General features: G+C 41.7%; 1 protein-coding gene across 4 annotated transcripts; it reads right to left on the bottom strand.

Moving 5' to 3' along the window:
• Positions 1-6756: 6756 nt before the first annotated feature.
• RB195_008961 (uncharacterized protein) lies at positions 6757-20482 on the bottom strand (the record flags this gene model as incomplete). 4 transcript variants are annotated; one of them, XM_064195727.1, is made up of 11 exons in its annotated part: positions 6757-6858; positions 9467-9583; positions 10529-10623; positions 12634-12690; positions 12751-12929; positions 14673-14784; positions 15167-15236; positions 15464-15659; positions 19085-19228; positions 19298-19779; positions 19844-20482. In XM_064195727.1, the coding sequence occupies 11 exons, from the start codon at positions 20480-20482 to the stop codon at positions 6757-6759; spliced, it is 2193 nt and encodes a 730-aa protein (XP_064046869.1). The 4 variants fall into 4 exon arrangements, with proteins under 4 accessions (XP_064046869.1, XP_064046872.1, XP_064046871.1 ...); XM_064195726.1 differs by lacking the exons at positions 15167-15236; positions 15464-15659; positions 19085-19228; positions 19298-19779; positions 19844-20482 and adding an exon at positions 14904-14929 and having other exon boundaries at positions 14673-14804; XM_064195725.1 differs by lacking the exons at positions 6757-6858; positions 9467-9583; positions 10529-10623; ... (2 more) ...; positions 14673-14784; positions 19844-20482 and adding an exon at positions 15010-15029 and having other exon boundaries at positions 19298-19635.
• Between the last annotated feature and the right edge of the window lie 147 nt (positions 20483-20629).

Raw genomic sequence — 20629 nt, 5'->3', positions numbered from 1 at the left:
AACAGGAATAGGTAAGGAGTGGGATAGTAAATGATCGCGTGGAATGAATAGTTAGCATAAAAGTAATGGAAATATTCAAGAAGTCCTACATAAAATCCTAAAAGGCTATTAGTTTTTGTCGATTTAATTGTTGCCGATAAAGAACCATTTCTTACATCCATTAGATTGCGGGCATTCTAATAAAGTCGCCTAAAAAAGTGTTAATTTGTTTATGACTCGCATTAATGGGACATCTTTCATTTCAAAAAAGAGGAAAAGTCTATTTATTTTCTTATTTTCTTATTTTTTTTTTACTTGAAAACTCCCATACGTGTGCCAGAAAACAGAAAACAGAAACAAGAGACAGCGGAGCTCTCTAGAATTTCATCAAAGTTTTAGCAGTTTAGTTTTAGCTTTATACAGAAACGTTGGCCCTTCATTGCACATTCCATGATGGGTTCACGGGACACGTTTCTGCTACAGAAAGTAAGAAATCCTAGAAATATTGTGTCCAAACCAAACATCACTTCGACAATTAGATTTTTTTCGGAGAAAAGAGAAGGAAATTAAACTATGTAATACTTTTCGTTGCGATAATATCGGGCATTTCTCTATTTACCGTAAGTGAAAGGTTCTATTACGAGATTTCTTCCCCAGATCCATGACCAGAATGAATCGATATTAGGTGAGTCTTCTAGGGCTGAAGAGCTATGCTCAGTTTTCAATTTCAGGGCGATTGTGGTGGAGGAATTACAGCAAAAATAGACGGCAAAACATCTTGCTGGAGTAGTGTCTTTTGGATCATCATGCGATGATTTGCAAAGCGGCCGTACAAAACCAGAAGCTCAGGTAGCTGATATAGTAGATATTATTATAAAAATTTAACTAATGTAAAAAGGATAACCTTTTCGTATTGTATGTAGACTAATCTCTTTTCGAGATACTCCTCCTTCTTCGACTTCAAACCAGAATATCTTCGAGTTTTTCTGAACACGTGTCTAGCGTTCAAAAAAAAATACTTGGGGTGGGGAGCTAGAAGGAACGAAGTCAATGTTTTTTTAAAATCCAACCAGAAAATGAGGCTGATTGTTTGTTTTTTGAGTTTGACATTTTGCTGACCTGGCGGAAGTGAACAACTCGGTTGGCTTAGAAAGGTTTTCAGTCATCGACCGGTGAAGCAGTGTGGAATCACCCGCGTCTACAGTGGGCGCTTGTAAAAAATTCCTTGAAAAAACCCTCCGATTTTGATTTATGAAAAACAAAAAAATAATCATTGAACAGCAAATTTTATGCACTTCTGCAGTAGTTATACTATCCTATAGTTTAATTACATTCGAAGCCACTTAGTTCGTTTTTTTTGAGCAGATTGTGCTGCTGACATTGTTCTAAAGCAGGAATCTTCTAAATCGTGTACTACTTTTCTGTGCAGAACCAAATTTGTTAGCTTCGATTTTTATTCTGGCAAACGTTTTGGCGTCCTCGTTTTCTTCGGAGCAATGGAGGCAGTAAAATTGTGGTGTTAGTTGAACGTTAGTTGGAGTTGTGCCTCTCATTTGCATAAAAGTAAAGTAGGTAAATAGATTATAATGGATAAAATAGCACAGGGTTTCAATCTACAATGCGACAATCGTTCGTCAAGACCAGCAGATTTTCCCATAGTCATCCATACATGATTCAAGTGTTTGCACTGCACAAGAAATCCTTTCTCTGTTACGCGGCGATAGATCGTTTCATCTTGAAAGTGAAGATTTGTTATTTCCCGATCAAGAGCCTGTGACATGACTACAAATTCCCCACCCTTATCGCTTACTGGAAGGCGTGTGTCCTCCTTGTAGTCATTTTGCGGATTTCCTTGAAACCCTTCCGTTGCTCGCGCGTGAGATTGTTAAGGGTGAGTCGTCTATGATGGTTATAAGCGGACAACACCCCAGATAGTAGAATTCTAAATTTTGTATCTGTTTCGCGAGTTGGTTCGGGTTCTTTTAGAAGTTGCGCGGAAATGGTGTTGGGGGTAACGCTCTTCTGCTTATAGGTGCAGCGTCCTTACGGAAAACAGGCGACTGCGCAAAAATGGGGGTAATATATGAGATTGAGTGCTTGATATGCAATGCAACTTACGTTGGGGGGACCAGTAGGAATCTTGGAGTGAGGATTAATGAACACATAGCCGGAAAACGACGAAAAAGTTTGATAACACCACTAGGAAGGCACAGACATGAGGCCCACAACGGAAACGATTACGATGTGAAATGCGTTATACTGGCTCACGAAACAGAAATATCGGCGAGGAAGACGTTGGAGGCGTTTTTTATTCTTAAAAGAAACCCTTCAATGAACAATAGGAATGAATGCTTGTCGATAACGAATGAGTTCTTGCCACTTGTACCGCTCAGTGACCTATAACCGCCTGATATTCTGTGTGTAGATCAAATCATCTATATCGTCGCTGGTGATCTACACGCAGTAATACTCATTCGCTGGTACACTGAGTGGCAAGTGCGTGCAACCAGCCGTGCCACATCCGGTGGAGCAAAACGTAAGACCATTTTCAATGTAGATAGGTTTCTGTTTTCACTACCCTGAACGATTATCGAAACACTGACGCAGGGTGGTGTGGCACTTGACGGAATAAACATAACATTGTTCCAGTCATCCTCTATTTAGGCCTCTGAAGACGGCGAAAAAGCCGAAACGTCAGGCAATTAAAGGTTCCATCTGAAAACCTCGCAGACACACAATAACAAAACTCTTTACCACGGTTAACGTTGTGGAAATCGTCAGAGCTAGGAAAGTCGGGAAATTCCTGAAATATTCTCCGAAATTCCTCAGAGCAGAGCAAGTTATTACTTTATAGGAGGTGGAATTCGAAGTAAGGAAGAGTCCAAACTCAAAAGAGTCCAAACCAAGTTCTTATCTCTAGCACATTAACCGAGTAGCTGTGATATTGCCAGTCCAGAGAGTGATAGACACGTGCTCGGCACGTACTAATTATTGTGCCAACCGCATATGACTTGCGTAGATCAAAAACCGCAAAAGTTCTTTATACTGAGCCCGTTTGTGTACCACGACTTTGCACTCTTTCTGTGAACAACCTATATCTGCTCTGATTTCACATCACTTATGAGCCGTAAAGGAAATATGTACAACTCCGTTCCTGGCTTATAACATAGAATGAAAATTGGAATCGTTGCTTTTGATAACCATGCAAACCCTACTTTGTGAATCGGATAAGCAAATCTTGCTGCACAATCCTCATTTTTGTGGAATTCATTATGGATATCAATCAATGGAAACGGCCGCATTTCAGGTACCGCTCAGGCAATTCCTACACGATACATTAAGATTTTCTGATTTAAGCATAAACAACCGTATGTAAGCGTTGGAGAAATTCTGAAAATTCATAATATGCTGCTTCCATTTTCATTTTCTGCAAATGTCTGCTATGCTGTCAAATTAAACAATTATACAAGAGCAACTATGGGATCAAATATGAAAGCAATCAAACAGAAGAAGATTTCGAATTAGGCATAGAAGCACAGAACACGTGTTCGTACACCACCTTTGTCGGCGTGACTTCGCGATTCCAATTTCTCATTAGCAGAACGATCCCATCGTATGCATTGCATCATATTATCCAGCTCCCCCCGGTATCCAATAATGACGGAAAAAATACTTTCTGAACCTGTGATACGGTTTGCACTTCCACTTCTACCTGTGAGATCCAAAGACAGATTTGCGGACTTTTTTCTCTGTTTGGGATGAGATATTTGTCCGAATAAACCACTTTCGACTCCACCTTTCCAGGCTGTGATGAATTCGAACTTATCGGAACGTTAGTCAGTGATCACGACCAAAAAAGATCACGTATCTTGAAAATAATAATCCTAGGATCCCTTCGCGACTGGATAGAGGAAGAAGTGTAGTTCATAAGTACAATCACGCTCAATCCCCCAAGTAGTACAGAAAAAGTAGTAGGAAAGAGCTTCGGGTGATCCGGTCTCCTCGACGATGCAACTTATTACGCGATAGTATGTGAGGACTGTGAAATACCTAAAATCTGCTTCTGTGCTTACCTCTTCAACACCACCGTACTTTTTGCTTTGACCTATGCTTCGAAAACCTGTTCATTTCGCAAGCAGGAAGAAAACGCAGTGAGCGTCATTGAACGTGCAATTGAGAGAGTGATGCTAGGAGTATCCCGTTTCACGCAGGTGAGGAACGGGATTCGAAGGTCTCTCCTACGTCAGCGATCGAAGACGTTGCCGCGTTTGCCAAGAAAAGTTAAATAAGGTGGGCCGGACACGTAATGCGCTTTAACGACAACCATTGGACCAGAGCCGTGAGCGACTGGATTCCCCGCGATATTAAGCGCACAACAGGAAGACAGCCGACCCGATGGTCAGATTTCTTCACGATGTCCTTCAAAGAAAATTGTAATGCTCTTCGTGTCCCAAGCAGAAAGAGGTACCACTGGGTGGCTCTGGCACGCGATCAGGACAAATGGAAGAATTACTGGCGCCCTCTCGACCAGTTCGAAGATCACTGGGAGTCAAGGTGATCAAGTTGACTGAGGGCAGCCCCGTCGTCTATCAAAATTTGCAATCCAGCTAATACAATTCGAATAAGCAGCAAAATCTGTCAAATTCCCACCCGCACAATCGTTTACACGTTGCGGGTCGCCCGCATTTCACTGGCCGTAATAAGTTTCATCGTTGTGACATTTAGTGTGACAGGACCACACAAGGCTGTTTCATACTCCTTTTTCTTAATCACTTCGGAAGATTGAGAGTGATCACCCTCATACTCGTGAACTACACCTCAACCTTTATCTTTTCGGTGGAAGGATCCTAAATGTCAATTTCGCAATACGTTGCTTTTAAGATCTTGGTGTGGGGCTCTAGTCAAAAAGGCATATGCTGAATCACAATCATTTCGAGAATTTAAATTGATTATCCCGGTCCCACCGTACTTCACTACCTATTTTGGCATTTAATCGTTGCACATTTCTCACATACGCATGATATATTACAACAAACATATCAGCGACGATTTTTCACTGTCTGGATTTGACTTTAGCTTCCTCGAAAACTACTTGATGTTCTAACGCGCAAACCTCATTAAGCACTGACAAGACATTCCATTGAAGAGACACCACGTAAGTTTCTCCTTCGTTTTGGTTATGTTCTTTCATTATTAGCTGCAGTATAATTAGCATAACTTTGTGGAGATTAGCTTAGTTCGGCTCTCCTCAAGTTGTGTTGCGCTTCACAGATTCGATTGGGGCGATTGAAGACCTAAATTCTAAGTCCTTTTACAATCATTCAGTTGCTAGAATTTACATACTTTGAAGGTTAGCGAACTATTCAGTGGCGTCCATGTGAACTCCTTGGAATTAGCGCTTACCATTCAGACTCCGTCCCGAAAACGGAGAGATACAATTGTAAACAATATGGAATGCGAGAAGAACGGTATTCACTCCCGGAATGAGGCCTTAATACCAGAACGTAGAAAAGGGAATAGCTTCCAGCTAAGTTCTGTGTAAGGATCGAAGAAAAACACATGAAGTTAGTTAAGTTAAGTTAAAACAGTTCAAGTATTTGGTTTCGAGCTCTTAACTAGATTAAAATTACGACCTTCTTAATTTTAATTTTGTATATAAACATGGTGATGAATATCACAGGATTGAGGGAGTTGATACAAGCTTTCAGTCAAATCAGAAGCAGGAAAAATATTGATGCAAGTAATAACATTGAAGTAGCAAACCGGATTTTTTTATTTCTTCATTGGTTCAATATTTAAAAAAGAAGACTGAAAAATAAAAGTTTGGGGATAATCAATTCGAGAGTAGAAAGCGAAAAGATAAGGTAACGACTTAGATAAACCTTTAGAACTATAGCTTTCAACTAATTTGATTGATGTCCTCCTCTAAAGCCTTCACTGCTTTTCACCATTCTATAATAACTTTATTTGACAGATCTTCTGTATTCGTATGATTCATCTCGTCTGTATTCGTCTGTATGTGTATTATATTATTATTCTGTATGTATTTCTGTACGGTAATTATCTCTGATAAAGCGAGTGTAACGCGATTGGTTAGAGGTCCGCTGTGGTCGCACAGTCGATGGTTAGAAACTGTTCCAGTGCAAATGAGGCCTTTCATGCCTCTGGGGTTGATAAATTGGTACCGGACATTTCAGAGAGGATGAAAACAGTGACGTGATTACCGGCTGGCCTCCTCGTGTGTGAGCCAACACGCGTTCCAAAACCTCAACGATTACGAATTGCAGTAAAACCTTGGCTCATCTCGAGTCGATTGATACGGCAGAGATTTTATCCTTTTTAACTATCTCTGATTATTCCTTAATTTCAAAATCTTGCCCCAATTGTAAACAACCTCGTGAGAAAGCAATGCAACAGGACTGCCGAACTATAGCAGAGTCAAGCCGGCATGAAGCATAGCGCCGTTGCGTAAAAGGAGCGCTCGAAGTGGCACGGTGGAGCACAGCGATTAGGATCGTGTAGGGACCTCTGCTAGAACCAGCCTTCACTGTAATTCCGGAAGGTCGATTCCAACGCCACTCTCAACGCAACTGCACCGTGTTTCATATCGTTTTGACCCAACTATATCTATCAAGCCCATATCGAAAAAATCTCAAAAAATGTAAATCTACAGATTTCATTCTAGGCGAATCGAATAGATGAATAACACATACAACCAGTTTATTTCCAGTAATCTTCCTCTTAACGTGTCAATTTTGATGTTATCTAATATTTCGCTTAATCTGTGCCTACGCTTTCCCATCGACTTCTTCTATCTTCGACTCTTATCCCCAATATTGTGTCGATATCTGCACTGTAGTACATCACATCAGTCATTACCTGGAATAGAAGAGATTGGAGGTATGGTTTGTGATATTCGCTGGAAAAGGTGACTATTATTTCACCGGAAAAATAAGTTTGATGGAAATCGAAAAAGTTTGGGGATAATCAATTCGAGAGTAGAAAGCGAAAAGATAAGGTAACAACCTAGATAAACCTTTAGAACTATAGCTTTCAACTAATTTGATTGATATACAGCTAAGATTAGTATTGATCTTTCAGAAAATGAAAAATCAAATAAGAAGGAAAGACGAGAGCATTGTGACCAGAAACGAACTGGTCACCATATCAAAAGACTTCTTCCGAACCTGATCTACGGGGCGTGTTCCTTGGCCCCTTATAAAAATCGATCTTTGTCACTCGTAGTTGTGGTACGACATGTTCTGCTGCGTTACAAGATTTAGCACATAAAATAAGCATCTGGATAACGTTAAGAAATTGTGGGACAATTTTATAGCTCACAGAGCGTTACAAACGGCATGAAGTCATTGGTAATTGATAAGCACTTCGTTGTTTATGGCTGGGTTCCTGACGGAAATCCAGAATGCTTCCAATGCCTCTCCAGGAAATATTTCGTTACATTACATAAGTTTCCTGCGCTAATATCATACACTTTATTTCAAACTCATTTCCATCATGCTTCTCGTTATTGGCTAATAGTGTTACCAAACTTCCACGCCTTTTGCCAGCCAAATGCTCTTCGATACACAGGTTCAACATCCTTCTTATTTTTCCAATTTAGATGCCGCTTCAGGTTAGGCATTCTATTTAGTAGATAACTCCGGTTTTCGTGTAGTCTCCAGTCTTAACGAATGGACAAACAAGGTAACACTCTGAAAAGCATTGCCTATCGTAGAATCTAATGCGAAATAACTGTCGCTTGATGCTAACACAACATCATCTTGCAAATGAGCTCGCAAAAGAGTCCGATGTATAGCAGCAGGCAGCAGTTAAGGATTCAGAACTAGCTATGTTTACTGCTAGTTCTAGTAATATGTCACGTTCTATACTAGCTGTGCACATTACTGTTGGATAATTGCCTTTTCATGCCAATAGGATGAGGTGACGCTGCCTTTATCAGCATGTTTTTCGAGCTTTCCTTGAGATACCATTTCACACTTGTAATGCCATTGTGCAGTTTTATTTGAGCATTTAAATAAGACAACTATCTTTATGCTCGAGTGATTTTTATGTACTGCGATCGTTAATTCAAAATTCTAGAACACTCGTCCATTCCGGATGGCGTTGATGTCACAATGAAGCAATCATCGATATAACGACAGTACATCTGTGGAAGACGTTCGATTATTGGTTGTTCTATTTTGTTATTTATTAATATCTATTTAGAACTCACTCGAGAACAACCTACAAATGGTTGGCTGCCTTATTTAAATGCTGAATTAAAACTGCACAATGGCACTGCAAGCGTAAAATGGTATCGCAAGCAAAGCTCGAGAAACAAACTGATAAGCGCAACGTTAGCTCATCCTATTGGCATGAAAAAGGCAATCATCCGAAATACCGTGCATACCTTTCCTCTCTAACCCCTTATCTGCTGCTATACATCGGACTTCTTCTGCGAGCATAGTTGCAAGATGATGTTGAATTGGTGGACATTACGAACGACAGTTGCATTGTTTGTCCATTCGTTAAGAATGTAGATTGCATGAAAATCGGAGTTATCTAACAAATAGGGTGTCTATCGTGCAGCGGCATCTATGTTGGAGAAATTGGAAGAATGCTGAATCTGCGTATCAAAAAGCATTTGGCTGGCAAAAGCGTGGAAGTTCGGTAACACCATTAGCCACAATAATGAGAAGCATGATGAAAATGAGTTTGTCTGTTTGTTTGTCGAAACTTCCGGCCAATAATAAAGTTTCATCCAAACCTCGTTGTCCTAACAAGAAAGCATAAATACACTTCACAATGACAGCAGATTGCACTGTACGTTTAAAACTCTATTGAAGTGTCATTTCCACCTTGGAACGTGTACTTGTCAAGATAAAAAAGAAATATGACATCACTGTGCACGTTGTCGGATGTCCAAAAACGAGAATGAAAAGAATATATAATTTGATGCGCGCGGCAGGAGTAGGGTAGAGCAGTTGGTAAGAGGACCGCTGTGGCTACAACATCATCGATCGGAGTTCCGATTCCGTCCTAGTGCCAACCAATCCTTCCATCTTTCCTGAGTCGATAAATTGGTAGCAAACTTGTCTGGTTGGGTAAAAACACTGCCTTGATACATCAGCTAGCTCCTGCAGGTCACTGCAAAGGCTAGTTACGTGTTCGTAAACTTGAAACGATTCTGATCTTGTATTGTATTCGTATCTTGTATTGTATATGTATTGATAAGTGAACGCGTTGGTGCATCCGAAGCGGAGTGATTGACGCCAGACACTTCACCTTTTATCCTTGATGCTTGCGAGGAAAACGTTTTGTAAGAAAAAAAAGAACTGCCTAATTTCAATGTTGGGGACTCAGTTGCTGATATTTTTCTGATAAGACTGGAATCCATGGAAAAGTATGACTCGTTTTATGCCTTTTTTCAGTGAAAGAGAAATTCCCAACATTTTCATTTACAATATTCAAGTGTCACTGGACTTACCTGCCCAGATGGAGGAGCACCATACAACAAATCGCTGCAAGAAGATCCATGAGAGACTATTCCCATTATATAACTTCTACCGTTCAATGAAGCCGTCACACCTCCACCACTGTCCCCCTAAATTCTATTTTTAACAGAATGCTATCAACGTTATTCGTTACCATTACAACAAAATTCAAATGAATATAGTCAGCGCTGCAAGTCTTCTTAATAGGCCTGCCCGCTACACTAAGCGCAAAGATCGTTCTTCCGTCAATGAACCCGTCATACCTACATCACTATCATCCTAAATCTTTCCACTCTGTGCTTGACACCCGGTCATGGTGCACTTTTGATCGCTCGTAAGAAAGCAATGAAACAAGATAGAAATGTGAAATCTTCACGAACTAAAAAGGAAACCTCTTTATGTTTCTTATCTGTTCTGTAAAAAAGTTATTATTACGTGTGCAATTCTCTGTTTCAAATGATTGATGTTTTTGATACTTCACTGCACACATGTTGCTTTACTTAGCCCTACAAGTAAAAGTCTAAGGGCATCGAATTCGAAAATCGGAGTGGGGATGGTTTGACAGAGCCCTGACGGTGTCCTTTAATTGCGTATCCTACCAATTAATGCAATTCCTAGGTGGTTGCAGTTCGTTGTAGACGTGCCGACATTCACGTTGCAGTTTTCTTGTGGATTCGGACTTAGCAAGCCATAGAATCTTCCCTCTGTACCGTCCACATTTTTACTGGCGTAGGGGAGGACTGATGTCGTGCTGCGCAGCTCGTGGTGTTACGTCATCACTTGTGCGCACGCTCCGCATCATATTACGAAAACGTGGGGCTTTTTCCGTTGATTTGGTGGAGATTTCACATTACTATCTTGTTTATTTGCTGTCGCGTGACCGATCAAATGCGCATCACCACTTTACGGAAACCCTGTATATTTGTAGAAAAATTCAAAAATGATGATTTTTAAAGCAAGGAGGATAAACATGATAAAATCCATCCTTTCGATCCTAACTTGCAAAAGAATTTCAGTGACGTAGATGTTTTCGAATGCGCGTGTCAGAAACTCACGTGGCAAACATCTTTTCCGGCACGCTCAAAGACACAAAATGTGTCTTGATGTATTTTACGCTGTTTTTGGCATTCCTCTTCGGTCATTTTTACACCTGAAGCTTACGGTAGAAATATCAAAATGTAGGAATGTCAGACTCTTATGAAATAAAATATGTCTATTGGGTTCTTGCAATTCTTTCTCCCCACTCCTGGTTTAATACTTTTATTCTGATTTGTTAAGAGAACGTTCTGGAACGGTACAGCATGTTGTAGAGCACTCTCGAAGCTTTTTTTATATAGGAGAGCGAGGAAGCATGTCAAAAATTTATAAAATTATAAAATAAAATACAGTATAATAAATATTAATAAAATTTCATTTTTGAAATTCATAATGAACCATCTTCGAATTCGAACCCTTACCCTTTACGAAAATTGTTTCAGGAAGGAATTGAATGAGGCAGCCGAAAAAACCAACACGGAGAAGGCATCGTGACCGACCTCACCATTTGGAGTTGATTCCAGGCCTTTAACGACAGCAACAGGAATCTCCAAGATCAACCCGTTTGAGATCATTCTTTCCAATTCATTCTTCGATGAGTGTACATTTCGCCGCGAATTCAAATTGCACACTGATAAAAGATAAAGTGCACGGCGCTAATTAATCCTTATGGGGATGCGCCTACGCGTTCGACTTGAACTCATATTTGAAGTTTATGAATGCGCGTGCACCCTCACAATTACTTGCGGGGGCCAGCCAATGCGCTAAGCCAATTTTTTTCTATTCTCCCAGACAAGTGTGGCACGCCGAAGAGATGAAACGCCTGGTTTGCACTTGCATTCGAACCTCCGGTCAATTGTAGCCACAGTGGAACCTCTTACCGACTGCACTACACCGCCCATGGGCATACTGATGCCTCCACAAAATACGGAGGAAACACTCGAATACTACTACAACACCATTGGTCGCCACCTGCAGTCTATGGACTACCGCAAATCCTTTCAGGACGAACTGCAACTCATGCACTGACCGACCGCGGCAGCGCAGTTCTAGTCAACGTCGCTAATTGCAGAATTTTCTTTTTCGTACGTACAGAAGGTGGACTGTCACTGCGAGTGAGTCGTGGGCTCGCTGCCACTGCACTGCACTACATTGGCTACTGGATCCCTCGTGAAGCGTAAACACCAGCCGACAGAAAAAGCCGACACCCGGTCGCAAGATTACTCCCTGTATTCTGGGATTCGCGTGGTGTTCTCTTCTGGGAGTTGCGGTAAATAATCAGGTAGTCAATGCCAATTGCACTATGAAGCAAGTGCAGAAACTGGCCGTTACAGTCCGTGTGGTGTTTTGCTCTTGTGTTTCCACGCCGGTTTTGGTATACAGCCAGACACAACGACAGGTAAAAGTTTACCTCAAAGTTGGGTAATTAACATGACAGTAGAACATGAAAACATGATTGTATGAAAGCAACGAAGGCATTCAGGAAAATGACTTTGCTCTACATCAGTTTTCTGTTAAAGGGGGGGCATTACATTTGATGAGCTCGTGTGGCTAAAGTTCAGAAATCACACAGAAGACGTAAAAGTTACAATAAATCAAGGCTATAACAGACTTATCAGCCACAATCAATAACAAAAAGGACAGGCCAAATACGATAAAAAAGATAGAAATTTTCTCTAAAGCGCGCGAAAAATGCCCTAAAACCTTCGAAGTCTTACTGCTGTATGACAAACGCGAGATCTCGCACGTCAAAAGGTGACCCCCCAATTTTTGGAGGGTCTGAGTTATGCAACTGTTCCCCACCCTTCCTATAGCCCGCACCTTGCGCCATCCGACTATCACCTGTTTCGGGACTTATACCAGCATTTGCGTGCAGAAACTCCCGAAGACTTCATTGACCTCACAAACGTGGTTCGATATGCTTTTATCGAACAAATCTTGGAATAAGGACATTGAGACACTGGTTATTAAGTGATGTTGCTGGTAATCATGGTAATTATATTTTTGATCCTTGATTTGCTTGATTTGTACTAATAAATTTTAAAAACTTTTAATTTTTTTAAATGGAAAAAGGATACGTGAAGATCTAGTAGCATATGCTTCTTGCATGTTGTGCTATACTCACCCAAATCCACTTTTTGAAGGAACGGAACAGGAGAACTTTCATACCCTTCCTTAGTAGCTATAAGTGTTTTGATTAAAAACTTTGTCAGTGTAAAGTTCATAGATTAGTAGAGATTACGATCCGATCCCCATCCAAAAGAAAACAGCTTTGTTGAAGGATCCATAAGGTCATCGATGTCATGACGATGGGGAAGACAAATGTGATTAATGCCTTTCGGTACTTCTTCTGTCAATTCAAGCACAGCGATATCCTTAGTAGAACTGCAGCCATATTCGAAAAACATGCTATACAATGCTCTGGAAAATCTTTGTAATAAAACAGCAGCTAGTACAAAATAATTGAAATCAGTATCTATTCATAGAAAAATCACCATGTGAACTGGAAAAAAACAACATTACCGCGAAAAAAGATCGAAAAGATCCAGAGAAACAAAAAAGTATAATGAATAAAGCAGTGTTAGAGTACAAATCGTACAAATACAAGCAGAACTTGTTTCCGAGGGTGATGTCCGCTTCAATCACTTACTCGGTCTTTTATTAAGATAATGCTACTCGAAATTTGGAGTAAATGGGGATGTTCTTGGGAGAAACGATTTTGGAAAACACCGCTTCTACAGTATTACAACGTCCAAAAGTTAGAGATTAGAATGTATTAGGAGGCTGGACGGAGAGTCTTGTCACCATTTGTCATTTTTTACTGCTTTATTTTTAGTCAGCTTACAATAGAAATCAATCAATAATATAATCACCATCATTAGTTACAACAGTTTCGCACCTAATGGGCAGGTCAGCGATCATTTCCTGCCAGAACTGGGGAAACTGAGAGTCGAAAAAGCTGCTGGCCGCCCGTTCGACTTCCTTATATTTGGTGAAGGTTTTCTTAGCTAGAAAAGCCTTGGGAAGCCTGAATAAGTAGTAGACTGAGGAGCAAGGTCGAGAGAATAGGGGGCTAGGACACCGTGTCCCAGCCTAACTCCTCCAGTTTTTCATGGGTCTCGTTAGCTACATGGGTTATCGTGGAGAAGATACACCGAAGCTCGTCTCTGCCGTTTTTCTCGAACGGCCGATGCGAGCTTCTGGAGCTGACTAGCGGATATGGAACCGGTGATGGTATGACCTTGAAGGAGCAGCTCATAAAACAGCATTCTACTCGAATCCCAGAAGCAATAAAGCGGACACTTCTTAAGGTGGAAGTCCGATTTGGCATGCGGTCGGCGGGTCTTCTCGCCGAGGGAAGATGGCCTGGTGCGTGGTAGAGTCGTAGAAGACCCAACTCTCATCTCCAGTAATAAGCTCTTCGAAAAACTCTTTTCGGTGTGGCCGAAGAAGGAGAGATTGATAGATAGTTACCCGGGTAAATCTGGTTCCGTCCGTCAAGGTGTGAGAGATCTATCAAGTCGGTTTTTCTGTAGGGCCTGGAGGCGACTAGCGACTGTTGAATGGCTACACTTGAGTCTCATCGTAAGACTGCGGGTGTTGCTCGTTTTTTTACAGAAAACATAACTATGTTAGAATCAAGCCCTATTTCTCTTCAACCAGTTGTTTAGCTAAACCTTTAGACGGTCCCGATTTTATTTACAGTGCAGTTTTTTAAAGGACTGTTTAGGAGTGCTTGCTTGTGTTTATTTATTTTTCCTTTTCATTGTTCTTTTATGAGTTCCACTTCTTTTTAAAGTTTTACGCATGTCACAGCAATAGAAAAGAGTCTCCTAATTCCGAAAGCGAGGAGCCGGTCTTACGGTAGAGCCAGGAAAGACGGGGTTGCAGGAGTCATATAGGCTACCGAAAAGGAAAGGGATCAGGATGACGACCTGCACTTAAACGCACGTACGCTTGAAACGGAAGCGGCCATAGAAAATCTGATGACGCAAAGTAAGAAGATTAAGTACGACGTCATCAGACTGACCGAGAGGAGATGACACCACCCTCTCAACGCCGTATATGAAATTCGAGAGGATCTGTTCTTAGGAACGTGCGACAGTAAAAGTGCTGGTGGAGTTGGTGTCCTCGTCAACATGAATATGGGTATGAGTAACTTACTTTTTAATTTTTATTTCTGTGCCGACATCTTTCTCAGTGCAGTTCTGTTTTGCATCCACTCTTGAGCAAATCCCACCAACCACGACTGTCCCTTTGCTAATCACTTTTTCGACTGGATACATATTCTTCGTACTGATGACAAAAATAAAGTATGAGGAAACGACAAAGTACACAAATGCAACAAAAACATCACTGTATAAGGGTTTGCCTTTGAAAATCTTCGAAATTTACCTGCATGGGTCCTCTGAACCTTCCATTTTCCAAAAACAGTGCGCTGCTGTAAGCACGTGCCGTTTCGATACCAGAGTTCCACCGCAGACACCAAAAAAAAGAAGAATCATAGATTAAATGCATACGCTAAAAAAAGCTTAGTTTTTCTCCCTTTCAATTATTTTGCAAGAAATAGTAGAATCATAGTCAGTTAAACGAGGGGATATATATATATATATAATTTATTTATATATACATTATATATATAATGCTGATTTTCTTACTTTCGAACGGCAAGTTAATATAAACTGCCCATGGCAGCTCGCCTTTGAGAGCTTTGACACCGCCCATCACCTGGAACTACTCAGTTTTGGGACAAGTTCACATATCAATGTATAATCTGCAACATCAAAATTCTAATATATACCAAGAAAAGCGATCCATTAAGTCTAGGAGAATAGCTACAAAGAAGTAGCGAAGAAATACTTAATAAGAAAGAACAGCTATCGGATAGAATTTGTAGCCATAGAGTCTTCTCTGAGTTGAAACGAGGTATTTGTAAGGATTTCAACTCGACCCACCTTTTGTCGCATTGGATCGTTTTGATCTTGCGGTAATCCTTCACTATTATTGCTCTTGTCACCAACATATTCTTCTTCATAGTCACTGTTAACACTCTGGTTTCTCTCAGTGTACTTCACCTCTCGTTTATCTCCTCTCCTATTGACTTCTTCTTCCGCCAAAAAAAGTTCGTCTTCTTCAGGAACGATAGATCTTCTTTAAAAAAAACAAATTTTACCCTGCGATTATTCTTCTGAAAATGTCGTGACGTAATAGGTTGGACGAAGTTATTTATGATGTACACCTCGATGCGGAAAGATGCGGAAAATCGCGACGAGAATGTCATCATTTTGGAATGACTCGAGGAAGTAATCCACTTTGTTTAAAACTCAAACTTTAAAACTAAAAAATAACTAACTATTTACTAAAACTAAACTAAAATTTACTGGAAGTAAACTAACCACTTATTATTAATTATTTACTAAAACTAAACTACCAACTAAACTAAAACTAAAATTTGTATTTTAAAAACCGCTCAGAAAAAAAGAAAAAGAGAAAGAAGTTCACTACTTTGAGTCGTAGCGAAACAATTTGTTATTTTAGGAGAGCCATCGCTTGCATGAAAAGGAAATTTAATGAGAACAATGGTTATTATGCCATAGAATAGACTACTGATTTCTTCTTAATCGAATAGCCAATGGCCCAATGAAAAAAAAGCATCATTCGATAAGTGCAAATATAATAGTTTGTTTTTGTCAATGAGATGGACAGGGAGTCTTAGGGACGTGTAGCCAATTAGGGGGCTAGATGTAGTCGTCACGTCGACGAGGTATCCCTCTTTCTACTGTACTTCCCATTGCCAGTCAGTTTGTTTACAGCACACGTGTTCGTGCTCGGGTCTCGTCATCTTCCCTTTGCGATTTTGCAGTTCTTTGAATGTAATCGATTTGAACGGCCCGTAAATCATATGAAAGAGCAATTCTGTCGCTACCATCTTTAACCCTTTTAGCGCTTATCACGTTACCAGTCTGAGCGTCCGGCTAAAGCCGGACTTCAGACTTTCTGTGGTGTTTGCTTCGCTCGCCTTCACTGATCAACGAAAATTAATATTAGTGTTATTAGTTGTATGAAATTGGACTTGTGTATCTCCAGCAATCCTTCTTTTTTTACATTACAACTGAAGATTTCATAGTCTTCTTTAAACGCGTCAGTTCTACATTTGCAAAACATTCGAGCTTTAGCTTCAAACACTCCTTATCAATATATTATAGACAATATTTAAAAGTATCACGTGAAATATGGGTTTTTCTCCTGTTTTCTATTTCTATTATCAAAGAATGGTGTTTTGGCATAAAATGACGTGAAAGACATCGTCCTGCTGATAAAGATAACGTTCCACGTCAGATCACATAAACATCCTGCTACTATTTAAGCAGCCGTTTTCATGCGCGTTTCCACTTTCTGAGAACGGCATGATACCAACTTGAGGCGAACGAAGAAGGAAATAGATACGCAGAGAAGTCATGAAGGTGAAAAGCAACGCTCCCAGTGGCCACGACTATGAAACGGCTTTAACCATTTATCTTTTGCGACATGCACACGAAGTCATTCCGCACCATTTCGACACCGCGAGATCCGTCCCACCCCCTTCTATAGCTATCTGGAGCCGGCGCACCAATCCAACGCCGGTGGACCCGTCGCACCCTCTTTTTCGAATTTTTTGACACACAGACAAACACACACACACGCACACACGCACACACGGACTAAGCTCGCTATCATATATCATGATCTTATGAATTAATGAGGTCCGTCTTGTTTCGATAGCTGTGTATGTGTGCCACTTCTCATTTTCGCCGCCTGTCGTGCCGCGGGTCTGTTCCCAAAACAGCAGCATCAGCATTATTTATTAAGAGCTCGGTCATCATTGCCTGGATCCGGAGGGGCTTGCAATTATCTAAGCCAATCAATGCATTACAATCCATCAGTACTCTTGTACCTTGTGCCTTGTGTCGGCCCCTCTTATGTGCTGCAGACCGAGCACGCTATGCAGAAAGTATGGATTGACAGTCTCTATCTCTATCACAACACTACAAAATTAGACGACTAATTATGCTGAAACACCACTGACAGTACGACGGATTACTACCACTAAATACGACTGAATGCTGCAAACACAACGACAATACTATAAACAGTTGCAGATGGTATCACAGTACATATATACAGGATATGGTTAAAGGCATCACCCCCTGAATCTGAGGTGGTGCGAATTTGAGGTGGAGTATTCGTATACGGGATAGTAGATTATGGAAAGGGGAGTGATTCCATCCATTTCTTCCTGTCGCTGTAAAAACGGCTCGGAAGATGCGGCGCGTGCACAAGGCTGACGCGCTCCAGTCGAACTCGTTGGTGGAAATAGAGCGCCGGAACGCTTGAAGCTGTGTCGTCCGCGCCGTTTTTTTTACGGCAATTTGGGAGAAATGAACGAAATCACCCTTCTCTTCATAATATACGATCCTGTATACGAATACTCCACCCGAAATCCGTACCACCTCAGATTCGTGAGGTGATGCCTTTAAGTGCAATACATAGGCGAGTCTTGCAATACATAGACGAGGGTCAACAAAATAGTCTAACACGATGTCGGCTAAAGAACCTGGTCCTTAACATCTCTAGCCTTGTGAGTGGAGTACACCTATACAAAAACAGCACTCCATTACATATCATGATATATAATAACGGGCTTATTCTGTCACGTGTGTGTGTGTGTGTGTGTGTGTGTGTGTGTGTGTGTGTGTGTGTGTGTGTGTGTGTGTGTGTGTGTGTGTGTGTGTGTGTGTGTGTGTGTGTGTGTGTGTGTGTGTGTGTCACGAAATTCAAAAAGGGGGGTGCGACGGGTCCACCGGCGTCGAATTGGTTTCTCGACGCTGGAAAGCTACAAAATGGGGTGCGACGGGTCCACCGGCGCCAGATACCTACAGAGGCGGGTGCGACGGGTCCAGCGACGCCATATACCTACAGAAGCAGGTGCGACGGGTCCACCGGCGCCAGATACCTTCAGTAGAGGGTGTGACGGGTCCACCGGCGTCGGATCCTGCACCGACGCCAGAACGCCATAAAATGGGTTGCAACGGGTCCCGCGGTGTCGAAATGGTGCGGAATGACTTCGTGTGCATGTCGCAAAAGATAAATGGTTAAAGCCGTTTCATAGTCGTGGCCACTAGGAGCGTTGCTTTTCACCTTCATGACTCCTCTGCGTATCTATTTCCTTCTTCGTTCGCCTCAAGTTGGTATCATGCCGTTCTCAGAAAGTGGAAACAAGCATGAAAACGGCTGCTTAAATAGTAGCAGGATGTTTATGTGATCTGACGTGGAACGTTATCTTTATCAGCAGGACGATGTCTTTCACGTCATTTTATGCCAAAACATCATTCTTTGATAACTGTTCGAGGGAAACAGGAGGAAAACCCAAATTTCGACTAATGCTTTCGAATTGTATCTACATTATATTGGTATCGACGGAGTGTTTGAAGCTGAAGTTTAAATACTCTCCAAATGTAGAACTGACGCGTTTAGAAAGAAACCTATGAAATCTTTTGTCTTTGTTTATAGTGAAAAAAAGAAAGAAGAAAACTTACTTACTTGACTTAATCGGCGGGCTGATATCATGGCCTGACGCGATTACCCGCATCTTCGCCGTGGTGTGCTGTCTTTGAACACAGCTCTGCCCAACCTTCTCGAGAGCTTGCACAGAATCAATCCATTCGTCGCTATTCCATATTCTGCGAAACCTTACCTCTCGCGTGAAACTGTCTATCCACGCCGAGTGTCCTCAGGACCTCTTTTACCACCTCAGTCCAGAACTACCGTTTTCGGCCAGGTGGCTTCTTACAGAACCCAACGAACTCCTCAGAACTCGTTGGACAAGGCGATCTGCCGGTCTCCTTAATTCATGACCAAAGAAGCAAAGACGATTTACTTTAGCCGCTTTCGATGGCGGTGCAAGATGTTGATATCTTCCACGTGTCATCCGCTGGTAAACCACATCAATTTCTGCGTAAAGATCTTCATTGTGGCATACCCTAGGCCAAAAGTAGCCAAGTAGCCGTCTAAGCAGCTTTCGTTCCGTGCAGTCAAGCCTCTCCATAACCGTTGATGGTGCTGCCCAAGTCTCCGATCCGTACATCATGATGGGGCGAATTGCGGATAGGTAGACTCGCAGCTTGACTTCGTTGGTGATGAGGGTCGACCACAGGAATTTCGTTAAAGAGTTAAATGCAGAAGTGGCCTTAGCGCATCTTTGCTGAACATCTCTCTCGTAGCTGCCATTGTTCTTAAGCGTACAGCCTAGGTAACAGAACTCATCGACGAGTTCTATTACCTGGTTGTCCGTCCACCCTGATTCCCGTTCGTGGTCTCGAAGAGATCCACATCTGCTTGCATTTATCAGGGCGTAGCCGTAGTCCATAGGCTGCAGCCAGCTTCGATACAAGGTTGACAACATGTTGAAGTTTCGTACTGCTTTCCGCGAATATAACAACATCGTCGGCATACTCGAGGTCAGTCAAGGGGCACCCTGATGGTGCTAAGACAATGTCGGCAGGACACTGGTCGACTGTTCTTCGCATAATGTCGTCGATGGCGAAATTGAACAGGTAGGGTTCTGCCACCGCCCCTTGTCTTACTCTAGTTATCACTTCAAACGGTGTTGTACATCCGGCTGGTGTTCGAACTGCAGCAGTTGTTCGTTGATTCATGTCATCAAGCAAGCGAACGAACTTTCCAGGTACTCCATCGGCGCGAAGCGCGTTGAGAAGACGGCTTCGGTGAGGAGAGTCGAACGCGGCTTCAAAGTCCAGAAACGCTAGTTGCATTGGCTTCGAATACCGCTGCCAGATTTCGATCACTCTCCTGACGATGAACACCTGGTCAATCGTAGATCGGCCAGGACGAAAGCCAGCTTGCTCGTCGTGCGTTGTTTCTTCGCGATGTTTAATGAGTCGGTCCAGGATAATGCGCTCCAATACCTTGTACATAACACGCAGCAAAGAGATTCCTCGATAATTCCTTGGGTCCTGACGAATAACTTCTTGTGAAGGAAAATTATGATATCGTGTCTCCACGAATCAGGTATCCTTTCGTCTATCCATATTAAACGGATGATCTTTGTCATCTCACGAATC

The sequence above is a fragment of the Necator americanus genome, chromosome III (assembly GCF_031761385.1).
Source record: "Necator americanus strain Aroian chromosome III, whole genome shotgun sequence".
In the NCBI taxonomy this organism is placed as follows: domain Eukaryota; kingdom Metazoa; phylum Nematoda; class Chromadorea; order Rhabditida; family Ancylostomatidae; genus Necator; species Necator americanus.
The sequence above is the reverse complement of the archived record's forward strand: the minus strand, read 5'-3'. Positions and strand labels throughout refer to the sequence as shown.